Source organism: Lethenteron reissneri, chromosome 9, assembly GCF_015708825.2.
Source record: "Lethenteron reissneri isolate LAM-NWPU_2019-01 chromosome 9, ASM1570882v1, whole genome shotgun sequence".
NCBI classification, from domain to species: domain Eukaryota; kingdom Metazoa; phylum Chordata; class Hyperoartia; order Petromyzontiformes; family Petromyzontidae; genus Lethenteron; species Lethenteron reissneri.
Window position 1 is genome coordinate 8,604,330 of NC_083787.1, and position 21,497 is coordinate 8,625,826.

The 21,497-nt window shown below is 47.2% G+C and overlaps 1 protein-coding gene across 2 annotated transcripts in view; it reads right to left on the reverse strand.

Moving 5' to 3' along the window:
• Positions 1-8,490: 8,490 nt before the first annotated feature.
• The window catches only part of LOC133339434 (solute carrier family 12 member 3-like), a 32,398-nt gene continuing 19,391 nt past the window's right edge, over positions 8,491-21,497 (reverse strand). The window contains exons 17-28 of one of the 2 annotated variants that reach the window (XM_061547590.1): positions 20,969-21,106; positions 19,156-19,262; positions 18,543-18,625; positions 17,748-17,765; positions 17,005-17,077; positions 16,413-16,441; positions 15,709-15,810; positions 15,136-15,247; positions 14,469-14,555; positions 13,305-13,440; positions 12,582-12,649; positions 8,491-11,743 (exon numbers count right to left, since the gene is read on the reverse strand). In XM_061547590.1, the coding sequence (XP_061403574.1) occupies positions 11,605-11,743; positions 12,582-12,649; positions 13,305-13,440; positions 14,469-14,555; positions 15,136-15,247; positions 15,709-15,810; positions 16,413-16,441; positions 17,005-17,077; positions 17,748-17,765; positions 18,543-18,625; positions 19,156-19,262; positions 20,969-21,106 (1,092 nt within the window). In that variant the 3' untranslated portion in view covers positions 8,491-11,604. The remainder of the gene's footprint in view (positions 11,744-12,581; positions 12,650-13,304; positions 13,441-14,468; positions 14,556-15,135; positions 15,248-15,708; positions 15,811-16,412; positions 16,442-17,004; positions 17,078-17,747; positions 17,766-18,542; positions 18,626-19,155; positions 19,263-20,968; positions 21,107-21,497) is intronic. The other variant, XM_061547598.1, reaches the window with a different exon arrangement.

Sequence of the window (21,497 nt, forward strand, 5' to 3'; positions counted from 1 at the left end):
TGTGTTGTTTAACCCGCCACCACCCGACACAGCCAATTAGTAAGGTTTGTCACGTAAACAAAACATGGCAATGAGTTACTAGTTCCACCCACAGGTGTATTGGAGAGAAAACGCACAAAATGTACTCCTGAGGATAATTCATTATGGAAGCGGCCAAACGTCACAATGCAAGACCCTCTTGCAAATGGGTCTTTGAGGCTCATATCAAGCTTTCCTGAATAAACAAACGGGTATTATTATTCCCGTCCAAATAATGTGAGTTTTAAACATGACTAATTCACGTAATAAAATGTATTAATTATATGCGTATGCTATTATAAAGTTCGTAAACTCCAGACATTGCATGCAGCTCAATTGTTTGAAGTCGGTGCTTCAATGAGTAGTAGTTTACTAAGTGGGTCGGCAAGAAACGCTCTCGTGCCGTGGTTCTTAAACTTTACTGCAGCCTTGCACCCCTTTGGTTCTCAATCTAATTTTTCTTTTTTTCTTTTAATAAATACACAGGGGTTTGATGAAACAAAGTAGATTTTGATTTAAAGCTTTCGTGACTGCAGGGATTCATATTATTGGTTATTTCGGTAAAGTCACGTAGAAGGGAAATAATAAAATAATATAAATATAAAATCGCCACTTTTTTCAAAATTTCTTGCTGTGGATTTCACACCTGATGATGATTGTTTGTGTTGCAGTCGAAACGTCGTGAGAATTATTATTGTTTTATATTTATATTATTTTATTATTTCCCTTCTACGTGACTTTACCGAAAGAACCAAGAATATGAAACAAAGTAGTTTTACTTACGTGCCCGTGTTTAATTTGTGTTTTCGATGATTTACCTTCTAAATAAAAATCTTTCCGTGTCCCGCACCCCCAGAAAGGGCATCTCGCACCCCCAGACGGGGTGCGTGCACCCCGCGCTCGGAAGAAGAAAATCCACTGCGCCACTGCCTTTCTTGTTTTGTTCGACGTGCAATGTTAACGCACCGCTTGTGTCAGTGTCACTTTGAGCGTTGTGGACCCCGGCTGTGACCGGCCACCGTGAGGATGCACGAGACGGGTACCCGGTGCTACCCGGCGTGCCCGGCTCGCAGATTGACAGATTGCATTGTTGGAGAAGTGCGCTACATACACACTTACAGATTGCATCGATAGTGAAGTGCGCTGATCTAATAGCTGATTGAACGAGCGGCTGAAGTATGTCTCACGGTAATGACCATCTTCTTGATTCTTTCGGTAAAATCACGTAAAAGGGAAATAATAAAGTAATAAAAATATAGCATATTATTATTTTAAAGATTTATTTTTTTATTTTTTTATTATTTCCCTTTTATGTGACTTTACCGAAAGAACCAAGAAGATGAATCCCTGCAGTCACGAAAGCTTTAAATCGGTAATGACCATATTAGGACCATATAATACTGGTACATAGTACATATGATATCTTAATCATTTTGTACCGCACTTTTTTGTAAATCCACTGCTGTATGAAGGCCTCTTGCTCATGGGTTTGTTTATAGGGCTAATGGGACAGGGAGTGGGCAAGTACAAGACCGGCTCAGATATCACTCAGCTCTGGTGTTAGACCTGCTAAGGGATCGAACTGAGTTGGTGTTCAAAATTAAACAAATTATGTCGGTGAGCCTGCGTGGAAATAGGTGCAAAAACGCACACCAATAGATAACCCAGATTTAAAAACTCGACATATTCGTCAACAAACACTGTGTGCTTAAAAGCAATAACAATTATACAGGCGACGTTTCGGGCAATGACTCTTCTTCATAGCACGTGGTCGGCTGCGGTTCGCTGTGCGATAGCCACACTTCAACGCCTGCGCCCCATCGCTACATTGGGCAGTCCAGCATTAAAGCACTAAACACAACACCCCAAGGCACACACCGCGCCCTCTCATACACTCGTAGCGTGTACACGTTATTGTACGTAACGTCATAAAACGTCAATCTTCTGCTGGACTAAGGCCACTCCATGCCTTCAGGTTTTGGAACTTGTTTAACCACAATTCACCGTAGACTGGTGAAGGACTAGTTCCAATAACATTCGCCACCGATGTTACCCATTACCTGGAATTGAACCCAGGTGATTGGTTTCATAGTGCCAATGTACGAATCGATACTCCCCCCGCTGCTTATGAGAAATACACACAACGCAATAACTACAGGTGTAGGATGGAAGTCGGCTTCACATTTTCTCCAAACGGATGACTTCTGAAGCTATTACCACAGCACAGATGTAATCTCTTCTATATATATAAAAGGGAATTTGCGAATGTGTCTCTGTTCAAAATGTTTAGCATACTTCCCGACATGCAACAAACTTTAAATTTGCCATGTGGGTACTTTCCAGACTGCCACCACCGGTGACGATTATTTGAACCGGTCCTGGGCCTCCCCTAGGTCGACTCAGCCTCAAACGAGTAACTGGTGTGGTGTGTGAACATCGCCACTGAGGAGACAAAAGCGGCCGGGCGTGGTTAACCCAAGCCCCGGGCGAAGCCGGGTAGTAAAGCTAGTGTATATATAAATAATTCATAGGGCTGTAGGTTTCGATTTAAAGCTTTCGTGACTGCAGGGATTCATCTTCTTGGTTCTTCGGTAAAGTCACGTAGAAGGGAAATAATAAGTTAGTAAAAAAAAATCTTTTTTAAATGTATTATTTCCCTTCTACGTGACTTTACCGAAGGAACCAAGAAGATGCAGAGGGCTGTAGGTGTCCCAACAAAGTCGTTGTCACAGCATTTGAGTGGCCTGCAGAGTGCAGTGATGTAAATGTGTATATACAGGGTGCTTCAAAAAAATGTTAACGCTTACATTGGACCATCGTTTTTAATGGAAAAAAAGAACGTATAATAATACACTGTAACATGATAACAAATGTAATGTTAATAGCTGCAAAAGTCAAAGAGTCTCCACTTGTTCGCCATCATTGTCAGTGCATGCCTGGGATCTTCTCCAGGTGGTCTCCAGAGGCCGGAGGCACATTACTTGTTGTATTGTTGCAAATTCTCAGAAGTGTAAATGTTGTTTTAAGCACCCTGTATATATACTCATTGGTGAAAGCTTTGGGTATATGTTGAGAACATTTCAACGCTCCAGATCGCATGAGCATGGAATAAGCTATGAGTGGGTGCTCCCGTCATCAACCCAGGTGAACCGTTGTTACTGAGGTCTTGAAGAGCGTTTCCATTAACAAGGAGTGATTGAACTTCGTTTATTTATATGAACCCGATATTAATACAGGGTTTTTTTGGGTTAGATCGCGTAAATATATAAATGTGTCGCTAAACCCACCACCACCCGACACAGCCAACTGGTAAGGGTTGTCACGTAAACAGAACGTGCCAATTCGTCACGAGTACAGCATCACCGGTGTGTTGGAGAGCCAAGCCACAGCATTACAATCTGAGTACCACGTTTCGCCAATAATTACACTATTTCGATTTAAAGCTTTCGTGACTGCAGGGATTCATCTTCTTGGTTCTTTCGGTAAAGTCACGTAGAAGGGAAATAATAAAATAATAAAAATAAAACATCATAAAATAATTCTCACGACGCTTCGGCCACAACGCAAGCAGCCGTCCTCAGGTGAAGACCAGGTCTGTCGGGGAGACAGCGTCTGAATGAAAGACGCTGTCTCCCCGACAGACCTGGTCTTCACCTGAGGACGGCTGCTTGCGTTGTGGCCGAAGCGTCGTGAGAATTATTTTATTATGTTTTATTTTTATTATTTCCCTTCTACGTGTCTTAACCGAAAGAACCAAGAAGTTGAACACTATTGTTTGTGGGAATTTTGTCAACGCCCTTTGCCGCATTAACCCCGGAAAGCCTCACCGGCTCTCATGAATATTCGCAGTCAGGTTCCTACGTTGGGATGTATGGCCAACCCCATTGCTTGAGTTGCGTGTGGGGGGGAATGGGGGGCACGCTTTAGGGGGGGGGGGGCTTTGGAGGGAGGAAGCACGCGGTGGGGTTACCTGGACACAGTCTACCAGGCAATGAGTTACTACTTCTGCCCACCGGTATGTTGGAGAGTAAATGCACAACATTAACAATTTGAGTATCGTGACATTTAGTTTGTAAATTACATCCGGCATCATCGGGTTAATTTTGACAATTCTAACCTCCTAAAAACACCTTAAGGGGCCGGCCATAAATGACGTTACGCGATTTTTGACGATGTTTGACTTCCCCCCCCCCCCCTTCGTCACACGGCGTCACAAAAAGTCAGACCCCCCCCCCTCAAACAAAATAAAACATGCTTCAAATCGCTCTAAACTATTGTCATTGTAGTGCGTATTTAATGTGGCGCTGCACTCTGATGTTGTAGGAGAAAACATTTATTAATAAAAAGGTGTTGGAAAGCTGAAATTTAGAATAAAATTAACTTGAAAATATTAAATGTCTAACCAAAACTGCAGATGTTCAGAATATTATATTGAAATTATCTTATAATTATAAAATATTAAAAGTAATTATAACAATAAAACATACTTGAAACTTTGTAGTATAACGAGGCAAAAAGGAGAGTACAATTATAACAATCACATTCATTCCACAGAATGAAAAGCCCTGGTAGAATCATTAGAATCAAAATGTTTAATAACAATCATTAAAAAAAAATACAAAATCTATGCTTTTCCATTCTCCCATGGAGAAGCAAAATGCTCTTTCATGGAATAAATAAAAGGTGACCTTAGTAAATTTAAATAATAAAATAGTAAATAATGAAAATTAATAAAAATTAGTGTTATTATAACAATTATATTGTTTATATTAATTAAAAGTTGCGCATTTTGATGTGACGTCACATTTCTCAAACCCCCCCTCCCCACACATCCTCACAAATGTCTGACCCTCCCCCCCCTATGTGTGTGACGTCATTTATGGACGGCCCCGACTGACAAACGCACCCTACGAGCATGGCCCGAACGCAGCGCTCTTCATTGCAGGGCGTACGGGCCACTAGCGGCCCCTGGTGGCCTTTCAGTGCAGCACGTGACGTGCCCCCCCCCCTCCCCCGGACAATGCACAACACGTGGAAACTCCCCCATCGTGCTGTGAAACCCAACGATGGTTTAGAAATGTGTGGCGGCCCTCCCCGCTGGTGTCTTATCGGCGAAAGTGCCCCCCACCCTCTGAAAATTAGCGAAGCACATGGATTTAGGGGCCGTCCATAAATGACGTCACGCACCTAGGGAGGGGGGGGGGTCAGACATTTGTGACTGTGTGACGAGGGATTTGAGAAATGTGACGTCACGTCAAAATGCGCAACTTTCAATAATTATAGACAACACGTTCTACTTAATTAAATAGACTTTGTAATAAATGTTTTCTCCTACATCAGAGTGCAGCGCCACATTAAACACGCGCTACAATGACAATAGTTCAAAGCGATTTGAAGCATGTTTTATTTTGGGAGGGAGGGGCAGAGCTTTGTGACGTCATATTTCAGGGGGGGGTCTGACTTTGTGACGCCGTGTGACGAGGGTGGGGGTCAAAAATCGTCCAAAATCGCGTGACGTCATTTATGGACGGCCCCTTAACTGAGCTGAGCTGCAACTATGAGATATCTCCACAACTGCTTACAACTGACCCAGTACTGAGTCTACTGTCCACCTGCTACTGCTGTGTACGTTATAGGCGTTGGAGTACGGCGTGTGTGTCACCCTACTCTTAGTTCTCCCGGTAAAGTCACGTAGGTAAAAAATGAAATTAATAAAAATAAAACAATAAAATCACGACGTTTCGTAGGCAACACAAGTCTCCGTCATCAGGTGGGACCGTCACAGCCAGATTTGCTGCATCAAGTGAGTGAGGGATTCAAGATGCGAGCTCTTAAATACAAGTTAAGGGGGGAGGAGAGGGGGAGGGGAGCTTATCAGAATGTGGTAGCCAATGAATGGAACGTATCACCCTGTTGGGTGGGAAAACGCGGGGTCGATCCTTCAATCAAGTCTTGAGCATATCAGCCGGGTCTCCAGCTACGATGGCCCCAGGCACACCTCGCGGTACACGGAGTAGCTGCGCCCCCTGCTGGTGAGTTTGGGGTACTGCCATCGTCCCCAACCTACTGGGGGGCGGGCGGGGTGGTTACTGGCAACATCGCTCGGGAAACTTCCGTTGGTGGCCGTCCATAAATGACGTCACGCGATTTTCGACGATTTTTGACCCCCCCCCCCCTCATCGTTACATGGCGTCACAAAAAGTCAGACCCCCCCCTCAAATATGACGTCACAAAGCTCTGCCCCCCCCTAAAATAAAACATGCTTTAAATCGCGTTAAACTATTGTCATTGTAGCGCGTATTTAATGTGCCGCTGCACTCTGATGTTGTAGGAGAAAACATTTAAAAGTCTATTTAATTAAGTAGAACGTGTTGTCTATATTTATTTAAAGTTACGCATTTTGATGTGATGTCACATTTCTCATCGTCACAAATGTCTGACTCCCCCCCAGGTGCGTGACGTCATTTATGGACGGCCCCTTGGTTGATAGGGTCAAGTAAAGAGACGTCTTCTCTGGTAACCGTGGTCTCACCCTCATCTCGTGGTCACTCGTGATGGAATCTTTCCAACGAGTGGTGGTGGTGCGTCAGCTAATGAAGGCGCAGTGCGCTCGTGAACTTGGCCTGAGTTCGGTGCAGTCATATCTTAATCGGTCCACGGATAACGTCCCACCCTCACGTTACCGACGCACACTGATCAGAGTGAAGTATGCGTCGATAACCAACATCGCGTGGGGAGGTTTTCATCTAACAGTGGATTGACCCAAGGGTCATGCATCGGGCGGGAGACGGCAGCCCCTTCTCGTCATGGCCCCGCGTGCCACGTGCCTTCGCGTTACCTTTAGCACAGCGAGTACCGACATCTGGGCGAAATGGACGTCGTTAATTCTAATCCAGATCTGAGCCCGTAGAGCTAAATATTGAAGATCGAATGGCCCTTTTAATCAAGGGCCAGAAACAGATCGGACGATGTCTTCGATTGGACCGAGTGAACACCGAAGGACTCTCAGGTCGTCAACGTGGCTTCCTGGCCACCCACAAAAAGACGGGGCTACTCGAACAATCAGTAACTCGAGGCATGGCCGTGGGCATGAGAAACGTTCCACTCGGGCCCGACCCGAAACAGCCGGGCACGTTCCATTCGGGCCCGATGGGCCAGACTTACGCTTCATGTCAAAGAACAAGACCGGACGGCTGGTTGCCGCTCATCGCTTCGCGGACAATTAACAACAAATCATTCCTAAAGAGCCAACATAGACCGTGTTCTGTCGCACGGCAGATATGGGGGATGTGTTTATACAGGAACTACTTCCTGATATGAGGGTGCTGAGTTTGGTCACGTGACCAGGAAGTACCAGGTTGAAGGTCTTTAAGCCACGAGGCCAGTAGGGGGTGTCAGCCATTACTCAGAGTTCAATCTGGAAGCACAAATAGTGTCTCAGTGAAGACAGGTGCATCTGTTCATTACAGGACTTTAAAAAGCATTGACTGTAAGTTCGTTTATGTTCTTATAATCCTGGGAATGCTGTTATAATGTTGTGATTGCTGTTATAATGCTGTAAATGCCTTTATAATGCCGTTAAATTGTTATGATGCATATGGGTCCTAGTTAACAACGAAGCCTGCCACTTGTATTATTGTGAATGTTATTTGTAGTTGGATAAATCACGTCAGACTTGTACCCATGTAACTTTATTGTGTTCTTGAGAGCAAGGATGAAGAAGTATCTCATCCACAGTTCAGTGTTATATGCAGCATTGTACATTTAGGCTGCAGTATGGTGATTACATAAAGTAACCTTATTTAACACAGTAGCTTATTCTCTTGTATAGATATTCAGTGCTATTCCAGGACCTATTGTTGAGATTCATATTATCTAAGACAATGTTATGATGCTGCAATGCTCATTCATTGTATTGATATTGCATGTATTAATAGATGCTGTATTGTGTTGTTTTTCCATAAGTTTTACCTTTTTCAAAGTCATTGAAACTCGTTGAAACTCATTGATACTCGTCGAAGCTCATTGATGTTTATTCATGCTCATTCATTAAATACGTTGGAGTCAGATGTTCACTTTGGCTCTGAAGGTTTATTGAATGCGAGGTTAACTACTCAGATAGTGGCGCAACACAGCGCACAGCAAGGCCGAGACAGACCGGAAGTCACAACACCGCGCTGGAACTCTCGGAAGGTCAACTGAAGCCAGGTTAGAAGAAATAAATCGTAGGCCAATTGAAGAATCTAAAGACAAATCCTAAAAACTTCTACTTGTGTCTTCAATTTTCATGCTCGTGAAGGAGATGTGCGGATCGGCATCTTGACGTTCCGATCGTGGTTAATGGTTCCACCGCCAGCGTCTTCGAGGAGGAATCGAGGAGGAACGCCAAAGCCAGGGGAGGTGATGCGGCGATGTTTGGGAAGTGTCCACTGATTGACCGTTTGACTTAACTTCGACTCGACTTAAACAAAACACGATTTGGATAACTTTAATGATCACGAAGAAAACAAGGTACAGCTGCTTGAGAGAGGTAGAAAATACAACGTTAAAATCTCCAATGCAGACAACAGGGGCCATCGCTAATACAGTGTGGTGGTATACCCATACACTGGCATTGAGAGCATTGAAAGTGCAAGCACTTGTTTAATGTGTGCTCATTGAGACTTGCTGCCACAGAATGAACCCGTTTCCATTTGAGAGTCGAGCTGATGGGTGAAGGGACACCGCCGTCTGGTGAAGGAGGAAAGGAAACGCAAAGGGAAGAACCCCAAGTGGAGTCTACACGCTTCAGTCGTCTTCACACAAAGTCTTAGCGCAGAGTTTAAAGGATGGAAATGCCCTCAAAGTTGGTTTTGTTGTTGTCTACAAATGCAAAGCTATTTTGTAACCCCGTCGTTGTCAAAGGATTACTAATGCTGCAGTCTTTGCAAAATACACAAGAGTTCATCTTGTTTTTTACTTGACCGCAGAACAATCTTCCTGTGCGGGAATGCACACAGTGTGTTGGGGTGAGTGCACGAAAGTGGCTTACCCTGCCACACAGTGGCAATTGCTTGCTCACACCACTGCTGGTGAGAGAGTGGCCCTTCCCCTAGAGCGAGCACGAGAGAACCTCTCCCATTGAGGGCCTCTTCCATGCTAGGTGGTGGTGGAAATTCGATAGAAGCGTCATGTAAGGTGAGCAGAGATCGCTGTGCAGATGCGACCTTTACATGGAGCAACGATCAACTGGAATCCAGATAAAAAGTAGCGTCTCATGTGTACATCCTCCTGGCGAAGTACGCGGTCAAACATTTGTAATCGTCTGAACATCAACGTAAATTATATATTGTAACAAGGGGGGGGGGGGCGAGGGTTTTTATGGATAACAATACAATTTGTGTATTTTATATATTTATTAACAACAGTACCATAATTCAATAGTCCAGCTTTCAAGCGTTACTGTTATAGATCTTTTAATGTCAACTTTGCATCCGGTGGCACGCTTTGATGACGTTGAACAGCGACCCTTTGGTAGGCTGCAGGAATCAAACTGCCGACTGCAAACTGATTAAACTGCCGGCTACAAGAATCAAACTGCCGGCTGCAAACTGATTAAACTGCCGGCTACAAGAATCAAACTGCCGACTGCAAACTGATTAAACTGCCGGCTGCAAGAATCAAACTGCCGGCTGCAAACTGACCAAACTGCCGGTTGTATGAATCAAACTGCCGCCTGCAAACTGATCAAACTGCCAGCTGCAGGAATCAAACTGCCGGCTGCAAACTGATTAAACTGCCGGCTGCAAGAATCAAACTGCCGGTTGCAAACAGACCAAACTGCCAGCTGCAGGAATCAAACTGCTGGCTGCAAACTGACCAAACTACCGGCTGCAGGAATCAAACTGCCGGCTGCAAACTGGACACATGGCACAGCGCTGTGACAACCCGGCAATCCCTAGAGACTTTTCGCCCGCATTCAAATGTTACATTTGTCACTTCATCCGGCCATAAGTTTCACGTGCAAATAACTCTTTCTCCACAGTCTAACTCTTATCCACGGTGATTTGGGGGGGGGGGGGTGATAAACATTTTGTTTCCCATTATCCGCGATTTTATTTTGCGAATTTAATCCCCGGCATCCGTGAAAAATGGCAGCTAATCGCAAACAAGATACATTTTGCCAATTAGCTCTCAACAGGAAGCCGTGCCGTAACCCATGATGGGAAAGAAACACTTGCAAACGCAGATAATAGTGAGAATATGTGCGTGCATAATTGGAGGTTATGTAGACCATGTAGGTTCCAGGGATAATGGGAGTCGGATAAGGGAAGTTCTACTGTAGTTCTTAAGTGAATGGGCCACTTGGGATGACACAGTTCACACATGTTGTGCTCTTCATATTGATGTTAAAGGTCAACTGCTCTGCAGTCCGCACTGGCAATAAAGAGCTGAAAACCTTAGCATTTCATTCACATTTTATAAATGCAGTTGCCTAATTACAGGTAATCGCTTGTTCAAAGACTGACCACCAAATGCCAAGCTTCATCAGTGTTTACACGTCTCTCCGGAGTTTACATCTGTTTATAAGTGCACAATGCGAAAATAAAAGTGATAATTGTACAGCCTTCACAGGCAACAAAACAGTGTGCAGATTACCCAGGTTATACATTTCAACATCGCAATTTATAACTCTATATATTATATAAGTAGGATTACAGGCGCTCATTCATTTGATTAGCTCGTTGCATGATATCAATTGGGACTCAGTCATCTAGTGGGAGCCCAGCTTCTTTTAAAAATGGAACACAATTCCGTCGCGTTCTCGTTGACTAATTCGGCACTTTTGGTTGTCATTATTGGCCAGCAAATATTGCCAAAGGTGTATTCGTATATATTTAAAACGAAGCTTCACTACCGCTCTATTATCGGTGGTCCTGAACGTAACTGGCCACTGTACTGAGCTTTTTCAGACACACTTCAAAGTGTATGTACGTTCAACTTCTTTCTCACTGTACGTAGCCACCCGTACTAATTGGAGGTGCGGGGAAAGCGTGCGCCTGCATATCTGACGTGCACACGTGTATACAATGATGTGTGACGATGCTTACACAGGTGCGTTCAGTGGTGTGGGGCTTAACCCATTGCGGGGGGGGGGGGGGGGGGGGGACGCGCCATAAGCCGTAACTATTTTTGCGAGCGCCACTTTTTAAACGTGTAAAATGCGCGAAGACTAGAAGAGGTACAGACAAAACGTAGAGATGTACCGAGATACGAGAAGAGATACGCAGACAAAATAGAGATGAGAGAGATTAACGAGCTGGTTTATGTTAATTAGCTCGTTACGTTTATTCGAATTTAAGATGCTATTTCGTGCATACCCCCAATGTTTTATCATTAATCCAAGGCCCCATTGAGCTGCTTTGTCCCTAAGCTTTTGCTCTGTGCCTAGCGCCACCACTGCCTTTGGTGATGCGTCTACAAGGGCGTGTACGACTGTACATTCGCATGTGCATGCAAATGTAGCATACACGCGTGTGTAAGCACGTGCGTGTGAGCAAGCGAGCGAGCGGGGGTGAATGTGTGGCTGGGCCGTGCCGGGGTGGATCACTGGCTGTAGATGGTGAGCACGTTGGTGTGGTTGCCCCTCATGATGAGCACTGGGGGCAGATCCCGGCTGAGCACCTCCAGCCAGGCCATGCCCATCGCCGACGGGCATCGTCCCTTCTGGATCACAGGCATGCTCCTGCACGGCACAAACCAACACGCGGAAACGCACGCGTGTTCAGCTACAGCGACAGCACGGATCGTACACAGCGCTACAGACTGCGGAGCACGTACGCGTAAAGCACCCGCGATGGGGATCGTGGGGGTGATTTGACCATGCTTCACCCCACCGGTCATCACGTGTTGGTGACGGCGGAGAGTGTGGATGAAGGAGCACAGAAGTACACTGCAACGTTGGACTCTGCTGCAACTGCCTTCTACTAACGAGGCCCTGCAGGAGCAGCTCCTGCTTTACGCACGGTGGTGGTCGCCCATCCAGGCGCTGTCCAGGCTCATCTCCTGCTTGGCTTCCGCGATCTCAGTGGAGATCGGGTGCACCCCCGTTATTTGTGCAGTGCCACGACGAGATCACCTGCGTATAATACAATATTCATTGCACCCAGATTCCACTGAAACTCGGGTGCCCTGAATGGTAATTGTTTGCACTGCAGGAGTTGCAGGGCCGCTGGGAACTGCCGGCTGTGCCGGGGACGATTGGGCCTATTCATCGACAAAACATTTCAAACGAAGTTGGGAGACCCCCTACAAACCATGCCCAATATAACGTGGCCCGTTGATGCCGATGACATCACAAAGCCCTGCCCACCACCTCCCGTCCAGTGGCACCCACGTGGGAGCGGAAGCACTAAATGTGTTTTTTCTCCAACTATGTTCACGCTATCCGGCTTCGTAATGATAATCACACAACCCAGCTTCAAACGTTGCGGCGAACAACGTGGATCTGTGTTTTCACGCGGTGCGTTATCGCGAGACGTCGGAGCGCCCGGGAGCGTGTGAGCGATCGGGGGTGTACGTACACGACGATGAGCGCGGCGTCCTTGGAGTGCTCGTGCATGAGCTCGTTCAGCTTCAGCTGCCGGTTGGTCTGGAAGAGGGGGACCGAGAGAACACGTGAGCTTGGGGCGCGGCCGCTAGGAGGCGCCGCCTAGGGCCCACGCGGTGCCCCCTGATGCTGGCACCGCGTGGCCTCCTGACGGCATGATTGGCCATGTTTGTTGTGAATGTTTCTCGACTGTTTACATTTGATCGCATCCTGCGTACCTTTTTCAATTTCCTCTACTTGCCAGTTGTTTTAATGAAATTCACATTGCGAAAGAGGCAATGATGATATATCCGTCTCAATGGGTTTATTACGTATCCCGATTAAATAAAGGATGCATACAAATAGATTAAGCTAATTCCTCCATAGCCAGACATGATCCATCAACTGGTGGATGGAGCCACCCTCTCCCCAAACTATCACCATCTCTCTCTGTCATGCAATGCAACAATCCATCTGGCCCCTGCGCACGAGCTGATTTCATTGCGCCATCTCCGCAGAGGACGTCCGAAGAAATTCCCACCCAAAATGTAATAACACGGTTAACCGACACCCATTTACACACACGAGGGAGCTCAAACGGTAACTTTCACAATCTTATCAAACACCCCCGCCCCCGCCCTGCTTCCTCCCCGATTAAAAAAAAATGGTCAGGACTTTCGGTCGAATGTGTGTTGTTTTGCGAACGGTTGCCGCTGACCTTCTCGCGCAAGGTGAGAATCTCGTGGTCGGAAATCTTCCAGGGGCAATCCTTGCGCAGTTGCTCCACCTCGGCGGGGTCTTTGAATCCGTCGTTGAGCCGGTACGGCATGATGAGGTCCTCAAAGTACTTCATCCTTGTGGGCCGCCGGAGCAGTTGGGGGAGGGTACACGAGTTATTGTGACGGTTACAAGAGTTATTAGTGAGTTATCGTGACGGTTATTCCGGCTATACCACAAACGATGTCTACTCGTCGCGCGCGAGGGGTTTTCTCCGGGCGCTCCGGTTTCAACCTGCACGTAGCGTAGGGATGCTCGCTGATTGGCTGGAACAAGGCCGTAGTCATGGAGTCAACATTGGGGGTCACCAAATCTTCCAGGGGGTCTGGGGTCCCCCCCCCCAGAAAAAAAATCTAAATTTAAAAATTCACGAACACATACTGTAGGATGGACTTTTTACTTATTCTTTACAATAATGTCTAATAGTGTATTGTGTTCCATTGCTCTGTTTTTTATTTTTTTAAATCCTTAATATTAAGTTCGCGTGCTTGCTTGCTTGCTTAGGACCGTGCAAATCTTTCGGTCGTTTTTTAACCCACTTCCCGTGATCCAATCGAGCTGACATTTCCCACACAGACTCGTTGTGCCAGACAATTATTGTTCGTGAAAAAAAATTCCCAAAATTTTACACTTTTTAGGCAAAAAAAATGTATTTTACATATATTCAAATAGAACTAATTCATGGCTTTGGCTGAACGTCAGAGTGTAAGAGCCAAGAGCGTAACTCCTCCACAGGCCGTGGCGGAGTAGCGCAGTTGGTAGCGGGATCGATCCCCGCGTCCTCCACAGGCGAATATATTTTTTAATCCTTTATATTAAGTTCACTGCCACGCATATAAAGGATTTATAGTGAAAAACTTTGTTTTTACGGGTTATACTTATTACCTTTTCTTGTTTCATTGTATGTAATGGCAGAGATTAGAGATTAATAAAGTACAACCATAACCACAATCACATAAACACAAATCTATTTTATAGCAATATTTTTGGGGGGGACATTTTGAGCATATTTGATTATTGGGGGGGATGTGTCCCCTCCAATATATTTTCTAACTACGGCCTTGGGCTGGAAGCACGCTCACACGTCGGGGGACGCGTCTCTCACTTGTCGGCACGTGGCTTCTTGTTGACGTCCGTCAGGATGATGACGTCGTCCACGTTCAGGCGGAAGCGGGCGATGAGCCGCGACATGCTGGGGACATGGAGAGAGGGGGGCAGCGCATCATCGCTCCGTCACTCTCGCCACCACATTTTACTCCTGCACTGTACTTGGCGGTTTAAGATAGAGGCGCGGTCCTGAAAATTGCTCACTCGTGCCACTGCTGGCAGAAGGGCTTCTGCAAGCGGGATGCTCTGGATAATGCCGTGACCTGGTGACATTGTGACCTGGTGACATGGTGACCTGGTGACCTGGTGATATGGTAACCCGTACGATACCCACAGGGCAGGCCACGTGGGTCGGCATCACAGTCCAGAATTGACCAAATTTGAAAAACGACACCACAAATTACTCGATTGGGAAAACAAAATAGCAGCGTGGCCCCCTACTGGCACTCACAGGGAGGTGCTTCATTCATCACCTCATGCCGCACAGGGACTGCTGACATGGGTGGGAGTGCCCGAGGCTTAAGCTACAGTAGGGCATCAAACCGTCGAGTTGGGATGTGATGCAAGGTATGCGGGGGCATTTGAACCGAGCACCGTATAAATTGAAATCGTGGCCCTTCGGGATGTGAGCCGTGAGTGTCTGAGCACGGGTGGAGGAGCCTTACTTCTGCTTGTCCTCCTCCAGCCGGTCCAGCTTCCCTGCCATGAAGACGCGCATCTTGCATTCGCCCCATCGGTTCTTCTTGCTCAGCAGGTAGGGGATGAGCAGAGTCATGCCTGTGGGAGAGCAACGCGAGAGGCGGCAGGAACATTTAAAAATGGAAAACCTAAATGTCATCGACGTCATCACAATCAGCTATGGTCAATCCACAGCTGGATGAAGGCCTCTCCTAGCCGCCACCACCTCTCACAATTCATGCAATGTAATAACAAGTAGACGCTAGCATTAATACCGTCACAAGTCCAAACTGTATGAATATTGTATAGATTAACAAATATGGAAACGAGATTAAATTGACAGAATTATCAATACCCCCTTCCCGCCGGTTCAAGTTTGCAAGCATGAAAATCCACAGCAGCAACCATCGGCCCTGACAGTAAAACACTGAGATTCCGTGAGGCTTTCCTGGTCTACAAACGAGCGTGGTAAAAAACAAACACGAGAGACGTTACTATCCAACACTACGTAGAACACCCATTCACGCGCGTGTCGTTACTGCGCGGACAAAGAGACGAACCGCCGTCGTCGAAGAGCCAGTAGATGTCGATGGTCCTCTTGCCCTGGCTGAACTGGAACACGGTGCTGATCTGGGGCATCGCCTCTGGCGCGCCGTTCTTGTCTGCAGACCGGACGAGAAAGATGAGCCGAGAGAGAATTTCACAACCACGGTCGACCTTTTTTTTCCGCAAAGGTAAACACAGACGTGAAGACGGTCGCCGCGTCGCACGCTTGCGGGTGCGCTTCGGCGGCCGTCTGGAACACTCCTTCCGATATTAGGAAGCCACTGGAGGGATGCACCTTTAAATCATCGTCTAGATTGAAAACCAATTTATAAAGAACTGCTTTTTTGTGTTTAGTTTGTTCTTTCCTCGCAGCTCCAATTAGCACGGTTGGCTACGTACGGTGCGAAAGAAGTTCAACATGCATACCTACATACATTGCATTGCAAGGGGCAAGATTACGGATTGGTGAAAAGGGAGGTGGGGGGGGGGGGGGTGCCCTAGGACCAGTTCAGGTATCCCAGCTCAGTGGTGTCGGTCACGGCTGGCATTCCAATAAGTCTCGTGGCCAGGTTGACAGCGATTTGTTTGTGAAAACATTAAGGAGTGAAGTCGCAGCAGCGCTCGGTGGCATGGACCGGCGCCACCGAAGGCCCCTCGACTAGCCCTGGGGTGACGCCCCAACAGAGTGGCGACTGCAACCCTGGGGAGGGTTCGTTACCTTCGGTCTGATCCACGTCCATGCTCAAGCTGGAACACAAAATGGGAACAGAAAGGAAAATGTCATTAATTGCTGTTCACAGTGCGACACTTGCCCATGACAACGCCGCAGCACTTCCCACCAAATAGCGGCGACTCGCGATGTCTGCGTGTGAGTGACGCTGCGGTGTTGGTGAGGTTAGCAACAAGCTGCATATTTAGTTATATAAATTCCTTCAGAAAATTGTCACGTATAATGTGTGCCGAACAACCGTTATGTCGCGCCACGGCTGGATGAGGGCCTACCCAAGCTGTGCAAGGTTGGGGCAATATTTGATCATACTTCACCGTGCTGGTCGGTGCGGATTGATAGAAGTATATACTTTCTGCACTACCCTCTGCTCTCCGCTCAGTAGCCCCGCCGCCTATAACAACTGTTAGACATGTTGGTGACCGATCCAAGCGCTATCCAGCCTCAACTCCGCTTCGGTTGAGAAACTGCGTTCGCTTTGGAGTACATGGCCTATGAGTGTCGAAACAAACCAGCAGCTCTTTATCCTGTAGGCTGTGTCTACATCCGTACCGCCAGTTTGGTGCCGTCACGCAGTACTTACGCTGATTTCGCGACAAGTCCGGACACCTTCCCAACGCCGCCGCCGCTGCCATCGAACTGGAAAGCCATGTTGACTGCAGGGGGCAGCGGACACACGGCGTGCGGTGTGAATGTTTGAGCAAGGGGAAAAACGTGCTCGGTGCTTAACCCCACATTTGGATTTTGGGTGCGAACAGCATGCGCGTGCAGGTTACAGCTCCTTCCCGTCAAAATATCCGGTGGATGAGGGCCTCTCCGTGAAGGTCGCTTGATTTATGAAGTGCAAGTTGGGTTTCTTTCCAGATGCTATTTTGGCATGGACCGGTGTCTCCATCGCAGGCGCCGGACTCAAGATCAAACAATTGCGTGAGCGATTCCTGATCGGTGTTCAGCTCAGCCCATCGTTACTCAAGAATTGACGAAGTGAGTGAGTGCCAGCCTTGTTGCAAGTTTGCAATGGTCGTCCCACAGACTCCTTTCATTATTACAGGCAGTCCTCGGCTTATGAACACAATTCGTTCCTGAGACCCGTTCGTAATTGGAATGGTGCGTAAGTCAGAACACGTTAACTCACTGTAAATGCCAATACCGTCAGTGTTATAAAATGTGTTACGGTTCAACAAAAAGAGGAAGCATCGTTAAACTCATAAATAAGAAATGTTGTGAATTTGCATGTGGCACTATAATACATACTCTACAGTAAATAACACGTAAAATAAAGTAACACAAATATAAAAATATAAAATCTGTTTTATTTTCATTTACCTGGAGTCCTGATGCTGGCTTGCTTGTCAGAAGGGGCGCAATGAGTAACCACAATTGCACGCACACACACAGACAGACACACACAGACACACACACTAACTACAACGATCCCCCTTGTCGTCTTCACAGGCTGTTAGGGCAAGTGCTGTTAGCAAGCAGCACCTATATGAAGGCCTGCACGGCACACGAGGGGGTGGGTGGCCAGCACCACGCCCAGCAGCCTTTGTCTCCCCAGTGACGATGTTTACACACCGCACCAGGTACTCATTTGAGGCTGAGTCAACCTAGGGGAGGCCCAGGATACGTTCAGATAATCGTCACTGGTTTGGTCGTGAGTAGCAATTTAACTCGAGATGCCAGGTTGGTTGCACGGTGCGCTTACCATTGCACTACCGCTCCCCACACACTTTCACACACGCACACGCACGTACACACAAACGCTCACTCCCAGCACAAGGCTGACTCATTACATCTCGCGGAGGATCGCTCCCACTGAACAAAATAGTTCCGCGTTTCAATTCAGGTGTTTGGAAGTCGGGTGGTCGTAAGTCGGGTGTTCGTAAGTCAGGTGTTCGTAAGTCGAGGACTGCCTGTAATGTGACGCTTCTACCACTTCTCAAGTTCTGAAAGTGTAAATTAGCACCCACCCCCACACTTGATTGAGCAGGGAGTTGGGGGTTGCCACCTCTGAGGTACAAAAAACGAGGACACATCGTGGGAAGGTGAATATCTCTCGCAGCACCGCAATAGGGGAGAACGATACGTGAAGCTCCATGCTCCGTCGAGATATCTCACCTTGAACTTCGGGCATATTCTTGATGTCAAGGCCCTCTTTCACGCGCAGGATGGCCAGTGCCATGCTGTAGTCGAACACGTTGCTGCGAAAAAGCAAGGAGAATTGCAAAACCCGTCCCGCAAACGTTTCACGTGCGCACTTAAAAACTCTGCCACCAAATTGCACTCAATGCACACCTGTGGTATCTTTTCACACAGAAGGTACGAGCTTAAAGTCAGACAATCTCGTTCTGTGCGCGGCTACAGCTTACGAATTCCATCCAGATCCTGGTTGCACGTAACTTCCCACCGCCCCAAACGTACACATGGGTGGTTGGGTGAGTGGGGTGGGTGAGTGCAGCTACATCATTTACAACTAAATATCTAGTAGTTGGCTCATCATAGGCTGTGCAACAATAGAAGAATACCACTCTGGACATCTTGTGTCGTAGCCACTAGCCCGCTACAGCAAGGTTATAAAAGTAAAAAGTTAATTCAGAAGTGTTTTTTTTTTATCCGAACTAAGCAGCATGTACGTTGCTTAAAGCGCAACTCTTTATGAATGTACAATCCTTCCCGTGACGCACTATCAGAGGTAACCGCGCGCTGGCGAGGGGTGGGAAGTGGCACTCACTGGATGATCTGCACGTAGTCGTGCACGGTGGCGGGGTCCTCTCCGAGCCACGAGTTCATGAAGCCGAGGAAGACCAAGTTGGGACGCAGCTTGCCAAGCCCCGTGCTCTGTGGGGGGGGGGGGGGGGGGGAGGCATCGTCGATGCGCCCGTTAGACCTCGGGTTGGCGCGACGCGGTTGCCGCCAACCCGAGGTCTACGCACGCACGGCGGACTTCACGCAAGCTAAACGGGAAGTTGTTTGCGGCACCGCACCGCTCGAAGAATCTTTGCAGAGATCCTCCACCATTCCGCATGGCCTCAATGTGCACCTAGCCTGGCACAAACACCGTGATCACACCAGCACCACCCAAAGGCTGGTATGTGTGTGTATTAGGAATGGGAGCAGTAGTGTAGAGATGAAGCAGCAAGCTGGAACAAGAATGTGTTCCCTGGCCTTCGTACGTGAGTGGTGCCCGACATGTGACCATGTCCTGGACCAGTCGTAAGTGCCTTGTAAAAAGTATTTGCATTAAAATGTGACTCAAACTCACGTGTATATTCTTTGGGTCTTTCAGTAAAGTCACGTAGATAGGTTCAAAGAAAATAACAAACACTACGACGTTTTGATCGCAACACAAGCGGTCGTCATCAGGTGGAGAAGAAAGAGTGTATGATTATTAATTTATATAAAAAATGTTTTTCTCAGAGCTGCAATATGCCAAATTGAGTAAAATGTCACTTGGCTGAAGCCATAACTTGGCTGAACTTGAGAACTTGGTATAGTCGCAGGCACCATCCTGGGTTCGAACCCAAGCCCTCAGTGGTGCCAGTGCAGGTCTCTGACACCGTCTTACCCCCCCTGGTCGATATGGCTGCTACTCCAGGGCAGCTGCTCTGATCTCCTGATCAACAGGGAACGTTGGGCCAAAACATCTGGGAATGTACTTAATATTCTTAGTTCTTTCGGTAAAGTCACGTAGAAGGGAGATAATAAAATAATATAAATATAAAACAATATAAATTATCACGACGTTTCGACTGCAACACAAGCAATCATCATCAGGTGTGAAATCCACAGCAAGAAAATTTTTAAAAAGTGGCGGTTTTTCCTAACGTCAGCACCACAGACAGTGATTTGGCAGTTTGCCAGATGGACTATGGACGAATTCATCTGGCAATTTGCCAGATGGACGATGGATGAGTTAGGAAAAACCGCCACTTTTTTCAAATTTTCTTTCCGTGGATTTCACACCTGATGATGATTGCTTGTGTTGCAGTCGAAACGTCGTGAGAATTTGTATTGTTTTATATTTATATTATTTTATTATCTCCCTTTTACGTGACTTTACCGAAAGAACCAAGAATATGAATCCCTGCAGTCACGAAAGCTTTAAATCAAAATTGAATGTACTTCATCTTAACTTATGAGTGACTAACCTGGGGCCAGAGTACACAATAATCCCTTACAATGCTGTCGTTAGTTTAGCAGCCTACGATCCTAAATTCAGCGAGAGAGAAAATGCGTCGTAAGCCAAAGTAAAAACGAGTGCCGTAGTGAGAAGATCCCTCGAGCTGTCTAAAAAGCCGTTGCGCTAGGGATTGCGTCGTCACTTCCACATTCCACGCCAACGGCTTCTGCCAGGAAGACAACCAAGTGCAGGCGGTCTCCGGATTATGATGGCCCGGTTTACGACGGAGATTCCCGGAACGCATTGCATCGTAAAAAAGCGGGGACCGCCTGTACCTATGCAACACGGCCAACCATGGTTGGCCGTCATCCCCTGTTGCGCTCCAGCCGGGCCATGGCGAAACTAAAGCCTGAGCCCTCGTTACCTGGAGCAGCGCAGAGGCGCCCTCGTTCAGGCTGTTGCTCACGATCGCCGTGTAGAAGGAGTTGATGTTCCGGTGCCGCAGCCACTTGCCGTGCTCTGTCTGCCGCAAGTCACAGATCTGGTTCTTGTTGGGGCCCGCCTGCCGGGGAGGTGGTGGGGGGGGAGGTTCGAGAAAAACGCCGCTTCCACTCACTCCTTCGTGTCGAACACTTCGTGAGAATGAGCGTCGTGAAACATTTCCTTCGTAATAATAAAAACGATTAGTTTAACTTGTAACGCGCCGTGGCATGGTGTTTGCTCGCTCTAGTAGTGAATGACTCAGAGGCGTGCGGAACCACAGACAAGCAGGAAGGCAGCCATGTGGTGAGCCGGTGCCAACAGTTTCCGAAGCTCTGCGATTCTCTATTATATTAAGGTGATGTCGGCCAATTCATGAGTGCTTATATGTGGGAGGAAAATCGGAGCACCTGGAGAAATCCCGTACAGACAAAACAGGTGGATTCCACGTTTTTTCTGTACGACATCCTCAT